General features: G+C 44.8%; 3 protein-coding genes across 4 annotated transcripts; 2 read left to right on the top strand and 1 right to left on the bottom strand.

Moving 5' to 3' along the window:
• The first annotated feature begins 497 nt into the window (after positions 1-497).
• Positions 498-1,290, top strand: LOC131283147 (rhodanese domain-containing protein CG4456-like). Of its 2 annotated transcripts, XM_058312725.1 has the most exons (4): positions 498-564; positions 751-867; positions 936-1,095; positions 1,178-1,290. In XM_058312725.1, exons 1-4 carry the CDS (start codon positions 552-554, stop codon positions 1,236-1,238), a joined length of 351 nt encoding a protein of 116 aa, XP_058168708.1. In that variant the 5' UTR covers positions 498-551; the 3' UTR covers positions 1,239-1,290. The 2 variants fall into 2 exon arrangements, with proteins under 2 accessions (XP_058168708.1, XP_058168707.1); XM_058312724.1 differs by having other exon boundaries at positions 505-867.
• A 3,765-nt stretch (positions 1,291-5,055) lies between these two features.
• Positions 5,056-7,239, top strand: LOC131294778 (uncharacterized). Its single transcript, XM_058322822.1, has 6 exons — positions 5,056-5,420; positions 5,475-5,634; positions 5,707-5,761; positions 6,041-6,230; positions 6,399-6,564; positions 7,185-7,239. The coding sequence occupies exons 1-6, from the start codon at positions 5,156-5,158 to the stop codon at positions 7,237-7,239; spliced, it is 891 nt and encodes a 296-aa protein (XP_058178805.1). The 5' UTR covers positions 5,056-5,155.
• Positions 7,240-8,317: 1,078 nt separating this feature from the next.
• Positions 8,318-15,912, bottom strand: LOC131282811 (DNA polymerase theta). The gene is made up of 4 exons (XM_058312356.1): positions 14,578-15,912; positions 13,260-14,513; positions 11,122-13,196; positions 8,318-9,740 (listed from the first exon to the last, which is right to left on the bottom strand). The coding sequence occupies exons 1-4, from the start codon at positions 15,910-15,912 to the stop codon at positions 8,393-8,395; spliced, it is 6,012 nt and encodes a 2,003-aa protein (XP_058168339.1). The 3' UTR covers positions 8,318-8,392.
• Between the last annotated feature and the right edge of the window lie 338 nt (positions 15,913-16,250).

Here is a 16,250-nt window from a genome sequence, read left to right as displayed (position 1 = left end):
TGGGATTCGGATGTGGAGACTCGAGTAGCCACCACTAGAACGCTGCTGGTTCTGCAGCGCGCTCGTTTGACGAGCATCAACAAGCTTATGCACAACTTGGTCACAGCTTGAAATAATGACTGAAATAGTTAATTTGTTAATAACTTTTTAGTGCCTCGATCAATAATAAAATATTTGCAAATCTGACACGGTGAGCATCTTGCGTCAAGAATGAGTACCTACATGACAGATAACGCTCCGTTTGACCAAGACTACTTTTTAACCAGGTTCAGTGTCGAATATTGTTCAAGTAAAACATATTTGTTCAGACTACATTATCATTAAACAATATTTATAAATTATTAAAAAGAATCGTCTTTACTTTCTCATAAACGTAAGACGCATGAATTGTTCAAAATAATGATAAATGCCGAGCTTGGATATGGAAGGTATTTGACATTAAAACAAGATTAATACATGTTGCTGTCGAAAATCAAAACAACGACTTCATTGAGTATCACAATATTATTGCTCGATCAGTAGTGCAAAAATTAACACGGTAGGAGATAGAAATGCTGCGAAACGGTATGAGATTTGTTGCTACTGGTGTTAACCGGCTGCACGCAGGAGTGCTAGTTACCAGAACGAAAGTTCCTTGGCAAATCGCCTCCGGCACCATTAGTTACCAGAGAAAATGCAGGGACTATTCGTCCAGCAGCGATTCCAACCCGCATAAGTTTGATAAGACCGTAATTGATCGTACACGTCTAGCTTCCTATGAAGAGATCGTCGATATTGCGAACCACCCTGAAGTGCTGCTGGTAGACGTACGGGAACCATCGGAATTATCCGCCACTGGTCAGATCCCTACCAGCATCAATATTCCTTGTAAGTTTTGATACATGATCATTCAATAACAGCTGCATTAGAATAATGTTTGATGATTCTTCAAATAGTGAAGCAAGTTTCCACCGAACTCCAGTTGTCCCAGGCAGCCTTCGAATCGAAGTATGGTCGCAAAAAGCCTGCCGCGGATGATCCCATAATATTTTACTGCCGCATTGGTGTGCGATCGGGGAATGGCGCTCACGAAGCTGATAAATTGGGATTCAAACGGTATTTGTTGAAATCTTGTGTGAAAAAACAGCTGAGCAACTAGCCATTTAATATATTGTTTCCTTCGTTTCATATGTTTCAGAGTGAAGAACTACGTCGGATCTTGGTTGGAATATGCTGAAAAACAAGGTTTACCTAGTTAAATATTGTGAAGAAATATAGGAACTTTGAAATATCCACTAAGAAATTGTTAGCCTACTAACTAGAAAAATAAACTGATTGATTTGTATCCAAGCAACGTTTTAAATTTCAAAAGATAAATCTTTTCCGGAAATCACTCAAGCCGGTAAATAGAAGGCGCTCCGAGAACTCATTTCTTGTTTTGTTTACAACGGTGTGCAAGTTTGACAAAAAATAAACACAAACTTACAGGTGGCGGCACAAGGCAGTTGTTTTTGCTGAAATCATTTAGTGGTCGCTAGTCTTTGCAATAGGTTCCTGTTGATTACGTAAGTAAATCGTTGCCAGTTGGTCTTGGGTAACATAAACGTTAGTTTGTTTGAATTTTATGTCAAATTTAAACTGAAAAACACATTCATGTCAATCTAGAAGTTAGTAAAAATGGTTCCAACAAGATGGGTTGGTTTGGTACGGCGTCTTTAAAGTGATATCGTAATGAAAAACACGTGTGGTTTCGTTGGCGGTAGAACACAGAATGAATTCATAATGTATTTCAGTATTGACAAATGTGTCAAACTGACACATAGGGTTTATACACAAAGTTTGTTTCTCCAACACGCCCGCTCAAACCTTGTAGTCCCAAAAACGCCCGCTCAAACCTTAGAATCGGACAATCCTAGACATGTACGCAATCTCGTGAAAGCTGGTGCAGGTAGACCTTTTGTCAATATATCCGCTTCCTGTTCTACTGTTGGAACATACTGCAACTTTATGGTACCCTTTTCTACTAGGTCTCTTACAAAGAAATACTTTACATCCACGTGTTTCATGCGCACTGAATCCTTTTCTTCTTGTAATGCCCGCTGCCACAATATCCAATCGTCTCTTTCCTTTAGTTCAGATATTGATCCAGGTATGTTATCAACATAGCACAAAGCATTAAGAGCAAAACTGGCATTAACTTGATAATCTTTATGCCACACAGGAGCATTTCGTTCTCGAACAGGCCTGGTATTAGAATTTTCTTCACCTTCAATTATTTCCTCTTCACCAGTGTCGTAGTTTCCTTCGCTTCCTGTGCTCTCCTGATCATTCATAACCTCTATGTTATGATCATTGCCTTCATTTGTTTGCTCTGCTTCCTCTTGATCTAAAACAACTACATCAATGTTATCGTAGCTTCTGGAACACTCACTCCTTTCGACGTTCTTCAGAGTTTCCATTTCCAGAAAATCAACATCTCGCGCTACAACGATGGACTTCTGTTCAGGATTCCATATTCTGTAGCCTGCCGGTGCGTATCCGACAAATACGCCTTTCCATGCCTTAGCATCTAGCTTCTTGCGATTTTCTTTCGGTATATGGACGAACGCCGGACAGCCAAAAACACGCAACTTAGACAAATCAGGTTTGGTACTTTCCCATAACTCAGCTGGACTTTTGTCATCGTCATTCGCTCTTGTTGGACAACGATTAACCACATATCCTGCTGTTTCGACCGCTTGTACCCAAAAACATTTGTCGATCTTTGCACCTTCCAACATTGCCCTAGCTCGCTCTACAAGTGTGCGATTCATTCTTTCACTAGTGCCATTTTGTTGTGGGGTGTATGGTATTGTGTACTCTATTTGAATTCCTTGCCGACGACAAAAGGCTTCAAAATGGCGGTTTTTAAATTCTCCTCCATTATCACACCTTAAACGCGATATTCTTGTAGAGAATTTTGCTGTCACTAACGCCTCATATTTTACAAAAAGTTCAAACACCTCATCCTTACGTTTCATGGGGTAAACCATGACAAAATGACTCCAGTCGTCAATAAACGTCACGAAATAACGTTCACCATTTGGACCCACTGGTGTAATTGGTCCGCATACATCCGAGTGGATCATTTCCAGTATACGTGTTGAGCGTTTTCCTTCGTATGTTGTAAAAGGTTGACGAGTCTGTTTACTCATTACGCACGTTTCACACACGGTAGTAATTTTATCCGAATCGTCACACTTCACAGAATCTAGGCCTTTCACAAAATTATGTCTAATCAACTTTTCTAGTGTTCGATTATTCACATGACCAAACCTACGATGCCACAAATCAAGGTTTTTCGTGATTCGTCCGCATGCCACCAAAGATTTCTTTTCATTGCATTTTTCACTGACTGCATCCAGTTCATACAGCTGTCCCCGACGCGAACCTGTGGCAACAAGCCTTGTGTCTTTCCATATGCACACTTTTCCATCCTCGAACACTACTTTCATACCTTTCTGTTCAACTTTCAATACCGAGAACAGATTGAAGCGTAGTGCGGGAACAAAAAGAACGTCGTTTACCGTACACGGAATACACACACCATTTACTATTGAAACGAGCCGTATTGTTCCAATGTGCCGAGCTTCGATCGACGCGCCATCTTTTGCAACTGCTATTCTTATAGGAACTGGTAACGGAGACAATGATTCAAAAAGACCTTTGTCTTTCACTAGGTGGTCTGAACACCCCGAATCAATAACCCATTGCACCTTCTCCTGTTTTTCCAATAACTCATTGCTACTGACCAAACTGACGAACGAAACACTGCCGTTGCTTGCCAAATTCGCCTTTGGCTTTCTATTGGGACATTTTGAAAGTTTGTGGCCTTCTTGTTGGCACCCGTAGCACTTGAACATTTTCTTCGTCTTAAACACTTTCTTCGTACTCACAAAAGCCGGTGATCCGCTTTCAACTAAAGCCGGTTCCATACCTGAGCCTCGTTGTTTAATCTCTTCGTCCAACAGACGACATTTTACGAATTCTAGATTCAGGTTCTCTTCGGGCATGGTTTCCAACGCGGTCACTACCGTTGAGTACGCGGATCCAAGAGTCAAAAGTAAGTGGCAAACTACATCCAAGTCCTCGATCACTGCCCCTGTTGCACGGTATTCCCGCACTAAGCGATCAAATACTAGGAAATGATCCTGCAGTGTTCCGCTCTCAAAACGCAATGAGAGCATTCGTCGCTTGAGGTGCATTCGGCTGGCGATACTTTTCCGCTCGAAAATGCGAGACAAAGCGTCCCAAATAGCTTTTGGTGTAGGTTTATCCTGTACATATTCCAGCTGGGAATCGTGTATCCTTGACACCAACAAGCTTTTGCACTTTTTGTCCATTTTAATCCTTTTCTCGCGCGCCATAGCCTTTTCTCTACTTTTCTCTGCTGTATCACCAGGAGCATCACGCAGCTCCTCGATATCCGCCGATTCTGTTTCTACACACGTTAAAAGATCACGCTCTTCCAATAACACACGCATACGGAATTTCCAGGCATTGTAATTAGAGCCATTAAACAATGGGAGCAGAAAACGATCATTTTTCTCATCCTCCATTTTGTTACACTGGGACCATAACCTAAAGTGATATCGTAATGAAAAACACGTGTGGTTTCGTTGGCGGTAGAACACAGAATGAATTCATAATGTATTTCAGTATTGACAAATGTGTCAAACTGACACATAGGGTTTATACACAAAGTTTGTTTCTCCAACAGTCTTTACCAAACAATTCCGCGCCGTAACAATGTAGTTCCATGCGGAAACTTTATGGGGATACATCTGGAATCAGCTAGAAATGATCATCAAATTTACAGAGCCTCCATCAGTTCTCTAACAACTACCGCCAACGTACTAGCGCCTGCTGGTATTGTATTTGTTCCTCGCGAAAAATGTCCAAAATGACGCTGCATGTTTGATCATGTCCATTACGTGCCAATCGTGTTTTTTTGTTGAAAGGCTTCTACTAGAAGTAACATTGTGCGGCTGTTCGATTTGATTTGTCAGAAATAGCTCATCAAGTGTAGAACACAGAACAGGTTTTGTTGAACGCCATTTTGTTGAACCAACACGCAATTGGTGGCTTCCTTTCCGTACTATCGATTTGATTTTCGTAAAGAACTGATCGGAAACAGATGTCTAAATCTGTGCTTTTGTTACTGAACACTTGCGTTGTGGTGTTCCTCGCAGGTGGGTCGCAAGGTAATGATGGAGTGGCTAAAAAGACGGACAACTGTGGAGGAAACAAATTCGCCCCGGCGTGCATTGATCCGCAACTGGTGGCCTACTATGATGAAATAGTTGATCTACCGAATCATCCCGAGAAGCTTCTGATCGACGTTCGCGAGCCTACTGAGTTGGCCGCCACGGGTCGCATTCCGACGAGCATCAACATCCCATGTAAGTTTTCACGGACAAGAGCATTCCCGCATATCATGCATCTTCCCATTTCAGTGAAAACCGTACGAACTGAGCTTACTCTCAGTCCGGAGACATTTGAAGCTAAGTACGGGCGCCAAAAACCTACAGCTGAAGATCCTATCATATTTAGCTGCCGTTCAGGTGTCCGAGCAGGGCAAGCAGCATTTGAGGCCGAACAACTTGGATTCCACAAGTAAATCAACTGATAGCGATAAGCTTTGTTTATCAAGCACATTATACAATCTATTTACACGTTTATTTTTAGTGTGAAAAACTATGTTGGCTCATGGCAGGAGTGGGGACCGCGGCATGGCTTGCCCGTTAATTGATACAAGAAAGTTCATCGAAAGATGAGAAACATCTGGAGCTGTTGAAATCAATAACTACTGCAATGAACCTTTGAAGAAGTTTTTTTTTAAGATTTGAGTTTAATAAACTCGAAACACAAATAAAGACGATTCATTTCAACTTCAATTTCTTATCAGCGCCGAAAGTAAAATTAAATTCGTGCTATCTTTTGGGGGTAGCCGATAAGGCTTACCATCTTCTTGTACAGACTGATACAGTTCGCGTGGCTGATAGCTTTAAAGCAACATTAGTTTCAACGCCGTTCTAGGTACCAGTCGTTTCGATTCTTTTGGAGTTGCTGTCTCGGAAGTAAGATGTCGATAGCAACATATGAAGAGGTGTTGGATTTGCCCAACCATCCCGAGAAGCTACTGGTCGATGTACGAGGCCCAGAGGAGCTTGCCGAAACGGGAAAGATTCCAACGAGTATCAACATTCCACGTAAGTTGTCTGTAAATTAAGAAATTGAGGATCTGTGTGGTTTCATTGTTCTTTGACGTTTGCATAAACCTCTGAAACACAACTTCTGTTTCCCTGTATTTTTACTGCTATTTTCTCCTTTCTATCGCTGGTCCTTTGCTTTGTGTATCATATCCCTATTGTGCGAAGTCGATAAAGTGAAACAAGCTTTCGGTCCGGAAACGTCGGATGAGGAGTTTGCAAGGCTTTATGGAGTTCCAAAACCAGCACCTGATCACTATCTTATCCTGTCTTGCCGCACCGGACGTCGTAGTCAGATGGCACTCGAAGCGATCACAGAGTTAGGTTACAGAAAGTAAGCTGGTCCCCTTTTCGTTCAATTGCATCCAACATTCTTGAATCGGTCGGCGCAAAACATCAAATGTTGCTCAACTGTTCAATCGCTTCTGATAACATCATCGCAATTAGAATGGAATAAACATCGTCGCCCTACTAACCGTATGTCTGGTGGATGAACTGTTATGTTAAATTGCTTGTCGTTTTTCTGTAATGTTGCGTTTTTGTATGGTTTGAGTTTGAACCTCATGGGCATGGGCTGAGTTTACCGATACTTTTCTTTGCAGTGCCAGTGCTGGAGCAGGGACTGAAGCTGTCGCCAGATGAATTCAAAGGCAAATTTGGCCGAGAAAAACCTGAGCCAGAAACGGAAATAATTTTCCACTGCAAAATGGGAGGGCGTGCGCAGAAAGCTGCTGATCTTGCGACCAGCTTAGGATTTGCCAAGTATGTAATATACTATAATGTTGACAAAAAGCCGCATTATAATGAGATGTACAGTAGATCAGCGTATGCTTTTAAAAACCATTCTCGCTTCATTAACTCATGCTTGTACTGATGTTCTAGTGCCGACAACGAATTGTGCTTGTAATGATGTTTAACTTAACAGTGGATTAATCTATTTTTCTTTTCTTTAAGCGCCCGTAACTACAAGGGATCCTGGACGGAATGGGCCGCAAAGCAGGGGAAATGAAAGCCCAGGTTTGATACCTTAGAATGTTGAAAAAGTGAATCTGCTATCAATCTTCAATCTACAAAACGGTGCTTCATTGCTTATGGAAAAGGGAGAAATAGCACGATTATTTGTTGCAACATATTTGAGTTGAAATACATTGTACTCCCATTCCCCCCAAGGAAATTCGTTCTTTGCGATTCTGCTATTTATTTATGTCACCGTGGGATTGTTTATTCTGCTATACTTTGTTTGTAAGATGTGTGTATACATGATTCAAACAAGCGCACATTCTTACGTACCAGTAGCAGAGAAAATAATATGCTGATTATTAGAAATGGTTTTTGTTTGCTTTCCCAGATTAAATATTGTCGATACACCATTTTTGTCAACTTCACAAAACTGTCCACAATCTCGCTTCAACAAGTCAAAGTGAATCGAATGCAAGAAAATAGCAAATTGTGCCTTTTATGTTGCCTCAAACCATGCTTCACGTATTTTAAAGAAAACATTCATTGAGGCGCAGATAAGCTGCAGATAAAGATAAACAACAAAGTTCTCATTGGCATTTGCATTTTGCGAAAGCGTCGCAATCATTCGGCTCGATTTATGTTGGTATAAAAACGAACGCATCTGGGACGTATCGCCATCAAAAGCCAGTTTGAAGCCAAACAGTGTGGAAAACATTACTTACTTTCCTACAAGCCAACTGGAATCAAAGAGCGAGCCCCAAGATGAATAAGGAAGACATAAAAGCCAAACTTATCAAGGAAGAGATTCATAAACTTCCCCCAGGAGCCTCCGAAGCTGATCGCAAAGCGGCAGTGGATAGAGCCATAGCAAAATTTAAAGCCAACTATTGAATAAAATCATGCAGCTTATGAACCCTTAAAATGAGCTGCTTATTTAGATAACGAAGCAAAGTCTAGTTAAATTATTATGAAACATTTTACATATCCGAAACGATAATGATCAGAGGGAAAATGGTAGAAATAGTATTGCAACACATTTTGCAGTTTCTTTCCAGCTCGCACAGATATCCGAAAAGATGCTAATACCGAGCAACATAATTCTAAAAATGCGATTTTTTAGGATAAAATGTAGATTTCAATAATCGAAAACTATACACACTGTTAACAAAGTAACGTCCACACCTCCTCGCAGTCCTGCTTTTTCACAATGACAATTCTTCTAGTTTTCCCCAGCTGCTTCCAGCCTTCAGTTTCACCCGCAACGGAACGCTCAGCTTGGCGCAGTTCTCCATGCTCGAACGGAGTATTTTGGCGACCTTGGGAAGCTGACCGCGCGGTACTTCGTAGATGAGCTCGTCGTGTAAATGCAACACTAGCCGGATCGTACTGAGATCAAGCACGTCACGGTACTTGCGCAGATTGCGTACCATGCGCACGATCGCGTTCTTGAGGATGTCGGCGGCAGAGCCCTGGATCGTGGTGCATACGGCCTGCCGCTCCGCCTCGGCCCGTTCGCTACTGTCAGGACTGTTGATGGCGGGCAGGTAGCGTCTGCGCCCGGTTAGCGTCTCAATGTAGCCGAGCTGTCGGGTTAATTGCACGACCCGCTCCGTGTAGCGCCGGATGTCCGGGTAGGACGCATGAAATTGCTCCATCAGCGTTCGAGCAGCATCTTCATCGATCTGCAGCTCGGCTGCCATTGACCGCACGCCCATACCGTAGATAACGCCGTATACAATCGCCTTGGTGCGATTCCGTAGCTCTTCGGATACATCCGCTTCCTTGTCTAGTCGGTTCCACCGAGCGGCAAGCGATCGAAAGACATCTCTTTTCCCCTTAGAATCATTGCTCAATGCTTCCATTAGACGGCGATCCTGCGAAAGGTGCGTGAGGATGCACAGCTCTAGTTGGCAAAAGTCGGCCGACAGCAACACCACGCCCGGATGGCTGCAGATGAACGTGCTTCGGCAGCTAAATCGCTCCGCAATCGGGGAACAGGGCACATCAAAGTCTTTCACCACCGTCTGCAGGTTTGGTTCGTGCATCGTGATTCGCCCGGTCGAAGTGTAGCAGAAGCTGCGCCCATGAATGCGGCCCGTTCGCGGGCAAATCGTACGGTAGAGAGGCTCGATCGTGCGCGTCAGATTACTCTCGATCTTGCGATACGCAATCACCAGCGCCGCCAAAGGTGAATCAAGGCGTTCGAGGGTTTGCCGTGTCGTGCGGACCCGCTTACTATTCTCGCCGGCTGCGGCTAGCCGTAAGGCAATGGCCACCGCACGTGATGATCCAAAATCGAGCCGTCGGTTGCCGTTTAGTTTGCGTGCGTCCTCTGCAATCCGTTCGCGGGACGCTTTAAGGTGTGCAATCAGCGCGCAGAGCTTCGGCCGATCGACCGGAAATCCGTCCAGTTCACAACGGGCCAGGGCCAGCTGGACGGGCATCTCTCTGGATGAAAAGCACGTCAGGAGCGTTTCACCACCGTCTGCTGCGAGTCGATCGAGTACCGATTCCATCAGGTGATCGACAAGAAGACATTCTACTGCACACCTTCAAATGAAAGAAATGTTAAAAATTACATTCAGGTTTTCTTCTAGAATGTTTTATGTATAATATTTTTCTTCATCAAAAATTAAAAAGGCCAAAGATTAAAAGGGATTATTGAAATGCTAACACACTATAATGTCTTGGGCGCAATACTCAAATCAAAGCAGACTTTGATGTTAAATTATCGAATGAATCGAAATGATGTATTTTGAAAACATTTCTGTTGAGAAATTGTTGTTCAAAAAATGATCAACCTAGATTTTAGTTTCCAGCATCATTGTTCCATTTCTGTTCGTTTCCGAAAAATCCATCTTCGTGTTTCGTTTCTTTTATTATGTTTACGTTACCACAAACGGTCTATGTCGGATTTTACATTGTAGCAAAATTAAATGTAGCAATCGACAATTCTTTCATCCCACGATTGTAGCAAATCTGCCGAAGATTATGACTCATCCCGTTTACCCGTTGTTTCTTTCACACAACTCGACCACGTGATCCCAACAGCAATCATCAGATTTTTAAACCAGATAAGTTAACCAATTGAAATTGAGAGTTGTTTTAACCCCATGGCTATAGGGTAGAGGTCATAAGTACAAACGGTAAGAAAGTTGGCCGCTGTGTTATCATTTGCAAGGGATAATCAAACAAAGTATGATGCCAAAGTATCATTGTGCCCGGATGCAACACTTGACTGTCGTATGCAATCAAATACGTACATTTTTTTATTTTAGAAAGCTGTCCACAATCTCGCCTCAACACTCGAAGTGAGACGAATGCAAGGAAATGCTAAAAATGTGTTGATAATGTTGCCTCAATACATGATTCACTTATTTAAAACAAACAATTCTTTGAGACGGGACAAACTAACGAAGCATACAATGATAAATAATAAACCTCTCTGAGCAAAGCAAAAGCAATACAATCATTTGTTCCAACAGCATGTGCGATGATGTGAGCTAGCCACAAATACATTCTTCGCTTCGCGAGTCGAGCTGATATAAAACGGATGCATCAGGAACGTGTCGACATCAGAAGCCAGTTTGAAGCCAAACATTACTTACTTTACTACAAGCCAGCTGGAATCCAAGCGTCCTAGTAGCAAAAATGGACAAACAGGCAGCCAGGGGTCAGCAAATCAAGGCCAACATTAACCAACTTCCTGCTGGTACCCAAGGAGAGCAACGAGCGCAGGCAGTGCGTCAAGCTACCGCGGCAGCAGATGCAGCCAAAAGGAATAAATAAAGCTGTAGGACATTCAAATGTCGCTACCATGAGCTAATACTTAGAAAGTCGCCAGTGTGTGCAGTTAACTTCGTTTGCTAAATCCGAAAATGTGTATCCGAAATGCGAGTGAAATGAATAAGATCGATCAGTTAGAACTCACCGTTGTTTGGCATCGATGGGGCTGTGATGATTCATCCCGTAGCCGATCCATTTCGGTGATATCCAGCGCTGTCCGGTCCACCTGAGCTCTGCGTGTTGCAACCCGGGACAGTGTCGCGCAATCATGGCTTCCACCGTCAACGTTTTCTCCTCCGTCTGCATCAACCAGCAAGCTACTCGCGGGTCTTGTACTGTGGCGAGAACTTCCTCCAAAACGCCAACGCTTCGGAGCAAACCAGCGTTATAGAATACCTTCACTTGATCCTTGGCGTCTAGCAGCGTGACGGAAAGCCCCTCCTTCTGGAGCAATGTTCGTATTGTTTGCCGTTTTTCCTCGTCACCGATCACTGTGCCGTTTTGCAAATCCATGTAGTACACGGTGTCGTCTTTCGGCTGTCCAACCTTACAACCCGTGATGCCAACACCGGCCAGGTAGAGATCACAATCGAAAGTAAACGATCGCTTGCTGTGTCTTCCATAGAACGCCACCGCAGCGTGTGGAACCTTCTTCAGAAGGTGGCCCCCAATTTTAACATCCCCTGCACTATCAGGTGGAACACTTTCGTCCCGTGCAACACCGCAAGCAACCGACATGCGATCGTACTCGTTAACGGTCTTGAGAAATTGTTCGAAATCGAGGCGATCAGCACAAACATCCACGATTCGAAGAGACTTCGGGTAGCGATCGTCATTGTCTGCGGGTCGTACAAGATCGGTCATCAGAAGCGAGTTGTGGAACTGCCCCGAGCAACCCACCGAAGAATCTACCCGAGAGAGGACACTGTTGGATGATTGGTCTTGCCTTTTAGATTGCTGTTCAACAGAGTTAGTCGACGTCACTGTTGAAGTTTCCGCCGGTGTAGTAGACGTTTTGACTGCCTCGTCTTGGGTTGTCCAATTGGGATTTTCTAATCCATGCTCTAGCTGGAGAAAGGTACGCGCTTCCTGTATAAGCAACCGAGCCGCTTCCTCTACCGTCATACCGGCTCGCCCGGTGAGGTACAGATTACGTAGATTTTTGCGCCTGGCTGCATCGTACTCGTTTTCATTTTCACGCAATCGCTCCGCTTCGAAGCTGGTACGATTGTAGAGGATCTTCTCGACCGTCAACCGATCGGCGTTAGCGAGCTCCGCCAGTCCGGGAATGCCACCATCGTACAACAACCGAGCCCTTTGTCCGTTCAGGGAAGGTATTCTCATCAAACCCAACAGCTCATGTGCGACGCCGAAAAACAGACGCTCTCGGAACTGGCTTACGATCAGCTGCACCAACGTCCAGTGGAGCGCATGGCAAAAAGACGTCACGATGCCGGCAAATGTGGCTGATATTTGCTGCAGACTTTGCAGCAATCCTCGACAACACTTGAACTTTCTTGCGACCGTACACAGAGGCACCTCGTTGACCAGCTCGAGCAACGCTAGCGCGGTGTAGAACCGTTTGTGTATTTGTAGCGCACGGTAGTCCAAATTCCCGGTGCCACGCATGGCCCGTACCATGAACGATTCTTTCACACCGACCAGCTCACCGACGCGCTTGGAAGCCACCGGCAGCTTTTCCCAGAGGTCGAGGAAATCCATCCAATCTATCTGTTGCCATTGGTACGCCACCGAGTATGGCGTGACAAGGTAGACCGCGTGCAATTCCGATTCCAACACAAAGCACTGGCGTGCTTTTTGTAGTTCGCTAAACAGGAGGAACCCATCCTTTGGAGGGAGGGACGCAGCAAGACACGCATGGCCGAGGCGGGTGGCAGAGAGGTGAACCATCTTGGCATCTTCTTTTTCTTCTGTCGCTCCTGCATCGTCCTTTAGTAGTCGAATAAATTCGTACTCTAGTAAAAATTCTATACATGAAGCGATCGGATCCGATTCGCTCTTTTCATCTTTATCGTTAGAAGGAGGTTGGGGCGGTTGTTTCTGCTCTCGTTTTGCACTAAGTATTAGTTGATCATCCACTTCGAATTGATACCCTCGTTCGCAGCTGTACAGAGTCGTGTTAACGAATGATTCCAATTGCTTCGTGGTGCTCGCACTACCCGATGCAATTATTTCTAACACGGCTCTATTTAGGTGAGTCTAAAAAATATATCGAAAGGCTATGATTAATAAAAGTGACTAGTGAGCGTGGTATTTCCTTACATAATTCTCACTATCCAAACACGATCGAACCGGAGGCAGGACGGTCCCTACGAGCTCGCGACCAATCTTTTCCTCTGTCGGGGAACAGATCAGCACAGATTCTCCTAACGTATCGCGCCCTTTTCTTCCCGCTCGCCCAATCATCTGTTTGTAGGTGAGGGCACTCATCTGGCGGCCACCGAATTTGGGTGTTCGTACAATGACACGCCGTGCAGGAAGATTCACGCCACTGCTTAACGTGCTGGTGGCAACGATAATCCTCAGCGCACCGTCCCGAAAGGACGCCTCGATGATGTCCCGCTCGTCCGTTGTCAACCCGGCGTGATGGAATGCGACACCGTACCTTACAGTTTTCTCCAGAACGCTATCTAACGCCGCAGGACAGTTGCGAAGTTGCAGCAAAACTTCCTCCAGTCGGTCTCCATCAAACTGTCCCTTTATCCTTTCGCTCAGCTCTCGGTGAGGATGCGATTCCTTTCGCAGGCCATGAAGTGTACTGGCGAGTGCAATAGCCAACTGTTCACACCAGTCTTTCGAGGGACAGAATACTATTACTGAGCATCCTTCGAGAATCGTTTCCAGGCATAGGAGGGCCACGTGGTCAGGATCGTTGGGTATCGGACAACCCAACAAAGTGCCATCGATCACCCGTAAAGCCTGCCCTGCTCCCTCAGTCGGTGCGGCTCCGAAGATGGTATTTCCAATTTTTATCATTTCCACCAACTCGATGGGACGAAAATCGGTATGAAAGAGTTCAGCCTCCAACCATCGAGCGAGCAGATCGATGTTGGGCAATGTGGCCGACATGCAGACAACTTGTATTCGATGCTCGTTCTGTTTGGCCACGAAACGGATCTTTGTTAGCAGCAGCTCCAGTATGTAACCCCGCGATGGATCGGAAATGAGATGGGCTTCATCTACTACCACCATCCCGAGCGAGGAAAGGTTTGATTGCTCCAGCAGCCGATTTACGATGGAATTGGCTTTCTCAATCGTGCAGACTGCAAGATCGACCGACTCGAAGCCCCCAGGTGGATGATAACCTCCGTAGAACCCTTCCACACGCATCCCACTCGATGCTAGAAGGTCCCTAAGGTAGAGCATCTTTTCACGCGCAACAGCCACAAATGGTAAGATCAGCAAAACTTTCAACTTTCGTTCGGCAATCGTTTTAGCCATGAGGAATTCGCTCACCAGCGTCTTACCGGCCGATGTTGGCGCACTATAAACAAGGTTTTTGCCTTCCAAAAGAACCTGTAATGATGAAAAAAATAAACGTAAAAAAAATGTCCTCGTGCCTTGTATTTCATTTGCTTACCTCTTTCTGTGACAAACAATCCACTTGCCATTGAAACAATTCAACAATCCCCTTCTTGGCGTATTCATCCGTAACAGTAGTCGGAAGACCCCAGCTTGCAAGTGATCGCAAATCATTCGAATTATCGAAGCTCATACTACAGTCGAGATGCTCTCGAGGTTCCTTAACCAAACTGGTACTTTGCGTTCGATTGCAATTTTCAGACAAGATAACACTATCGTTAGTGTTTCGGATTGTCGTCAACATTGCTTGAACCGTTTGGCCGCTGCCGGTCTTATCGGATTCGATTAAATCGAGGACATCATTCGACTGTTCACTGCTCGGATGTTGACGATACATCCCTGATCCTATCGGACCCAGTGGTTGGGAAAATGTGACATTCTCAATGTTCAACAATACATCCTCGATCGTATCGTTTGCCGAGTCTGTTACGCGTAAGGATTCCTCCAGGCCCGTATGCTCTTCTCCTTCCTCGATCATAAGATCACTAGAGATAGCACGATCGAAAACTGTTTCACTGAAAATTTCCTGTTCGCTTTCGCTCATGCTCATCATGGCAAGTGATGACCGCAAAGGATGTTCAGTCTCAGTAGGCTCGGGAGGCAATTGACCAGGCGTTGTTCGATCATACTTATCGAGAGTGAAGTCGCTTTGATCAAACAGAGTGTGATAGCTTGCTTCTTTGGGATTTTCCTGATTTAATTGAAGTGTTTGACTGCGTGCTGCATCCACCGAAAAGATGCTGCTCTGGAACAGATCATCGTACTCATTATTACTTATGCGAGCCATCTTTTCTGGGGACGGATCATCGTCCCCAGAAACGCAGTTCAATTCTATTGCTCGTGAAAACGAATCAACTAGGGCTTTGTTTGTACGAGACTTGATGCCACCCTCTGGGCATCCCAACGGCAGCCCGGGTACAAAACCGTCCGGTATGTTTTCCTTTTCTCCGACATGGGACGAAGATTGTCCATCCTTACTGGTAGCACCAACAACCTGTTGGTCTTTACACTGACTTCCGGCGACTGTGGAGTTTGTACGCTTGGTTGTTCGTTTGCTAGTTTTGCGTGTCCTGCTCTGAGTGGAAATGATCTGCAATCGTTCCCGAACACTGCGCTGCCGGGAGAGTTCTGCCGAACCTTTCACATTTGTTGGTGATTCCTCGATCACCTCTTCGGTGCTACTTTGCCAATTTGTCCGCTGACCCTGTGATGATCGAGTTGTGCGTCGATCCGCCGCGTTAACCGATGGAGGCGTAAATGGTTTCACAAGCTGTCGTTCCAATGTTTCCAAAGTGTTCTCGCCAAGCTGCAGTGACTGTGAAAATTCGGTCATTATTACCACCCAAAACTGATGCACTTGTGCCAGCGGCTAACCGTATTCAAAATAAACTCCTAAAAAATTCAAAACATCGTTGACAACCCGCCATTTGTTGTCATTCGGATCTACATCCCATCTGCTAGCGATAATTGATACATCAAATGGGACTCAATCCTGCCGAATCCGTGAAGGGATAACATCTTCGAATCTTCCGAATCCCGATTTTGCCAACACTACTCACTAGTAGTGATGGGGAAACTGAATGCCTACAGGGATTCGAATCTTTCGATTCAAATCCATTTTGAGATCCGGATCTCCGAATCCGAATCCCAGTCCGTCATATGCTCATCATA

This window comes from Anopheles ziemanni, chromosome 2, assembly GCF_943734765.1.
Source record: "Anopheles ziemanni chromosome 2, idAnoZiCoDA_A2_x.2, whole genome shotgun sequence".
Taxonomy (NCBI): Eukaryota; Metazoa; Arthropoda; class Insecta; order Diptera; family Culicidae; genus Anopheles; species Anopheles ziemanni.
The sequence above is the reverse complement of the archived record's forward strand: the minus strand, read 5'-3'. Positions and strand labels throughout refer to the sequence as shown.

Excerpts from the sequence above, each read along its gene's own strand:
- LOC131294778 (XM_058322822.1), top strand. The coding sequence starts at position 5,156 with ATGTCTAAATCTGTGCTTTTGTTACTGAACACTTGCGTTGTGGTGTTC. Across the intron at positions 5,635-5,706 it reads GAACAACTTGGATTCCACAA|TGTGAAAAACTATGTTGGCT; the intron begins GTAAATCAACTG and ends GTTTATTTTTAG. Across the intron at positions 6,565-7,184 it reads ACAGAGTTAGGTTACAGAAA|CGCCCGTAACTACAAGGGAT; the intron begins GTAAGCTGGTCC and ends CTTTTCTTTAAG.
- LOC131282811 (XM_058312356.1), bottom strand. The coding sequence starts at position 15,912 with ATGACCGAATTTTCACAGTCACTGCAGCTTGGCGAGAACACTTTGGAA. Across the intron at positions 13,197-13,259 it reads GTTTGGATAGTGAGAATTAT|ACTCACCTAAATAGAGCCGT; the intron begins GTAAGGAAATAC and ends TATATTTTTTAG. Across the intron at positions 9,741-11,121 it reads CCCATCGATGCCAAACAACG|GTGTGCAGTAGAATGTCTTC; the intron begins GTGAGTTCTAAC and ends TTTCATTTGAAG.
- LOC131283147 (XM_058312724.1), top strand. The coding sequence starts at position 552 with ATGCTGCGAAACGGTATGAGATTTGTTGCTACTGGTGTTAACCGGCTG. Across the intron at positions 868-935 it reads TACCAGCATCAATATTCCTT|TGAAGCAAGTTTCCACCGAA; the intron begins GTAAGTTTTGAT and ends TTCTTCAAATAG. Across the intron at positions 1,096-1,177 it reads GATAAATTGGGATTCAAACG|AGTGAAGAACTACGTCGGAT; the intron begins GTATTTGTTGAA and ends CATATGTTTCAG.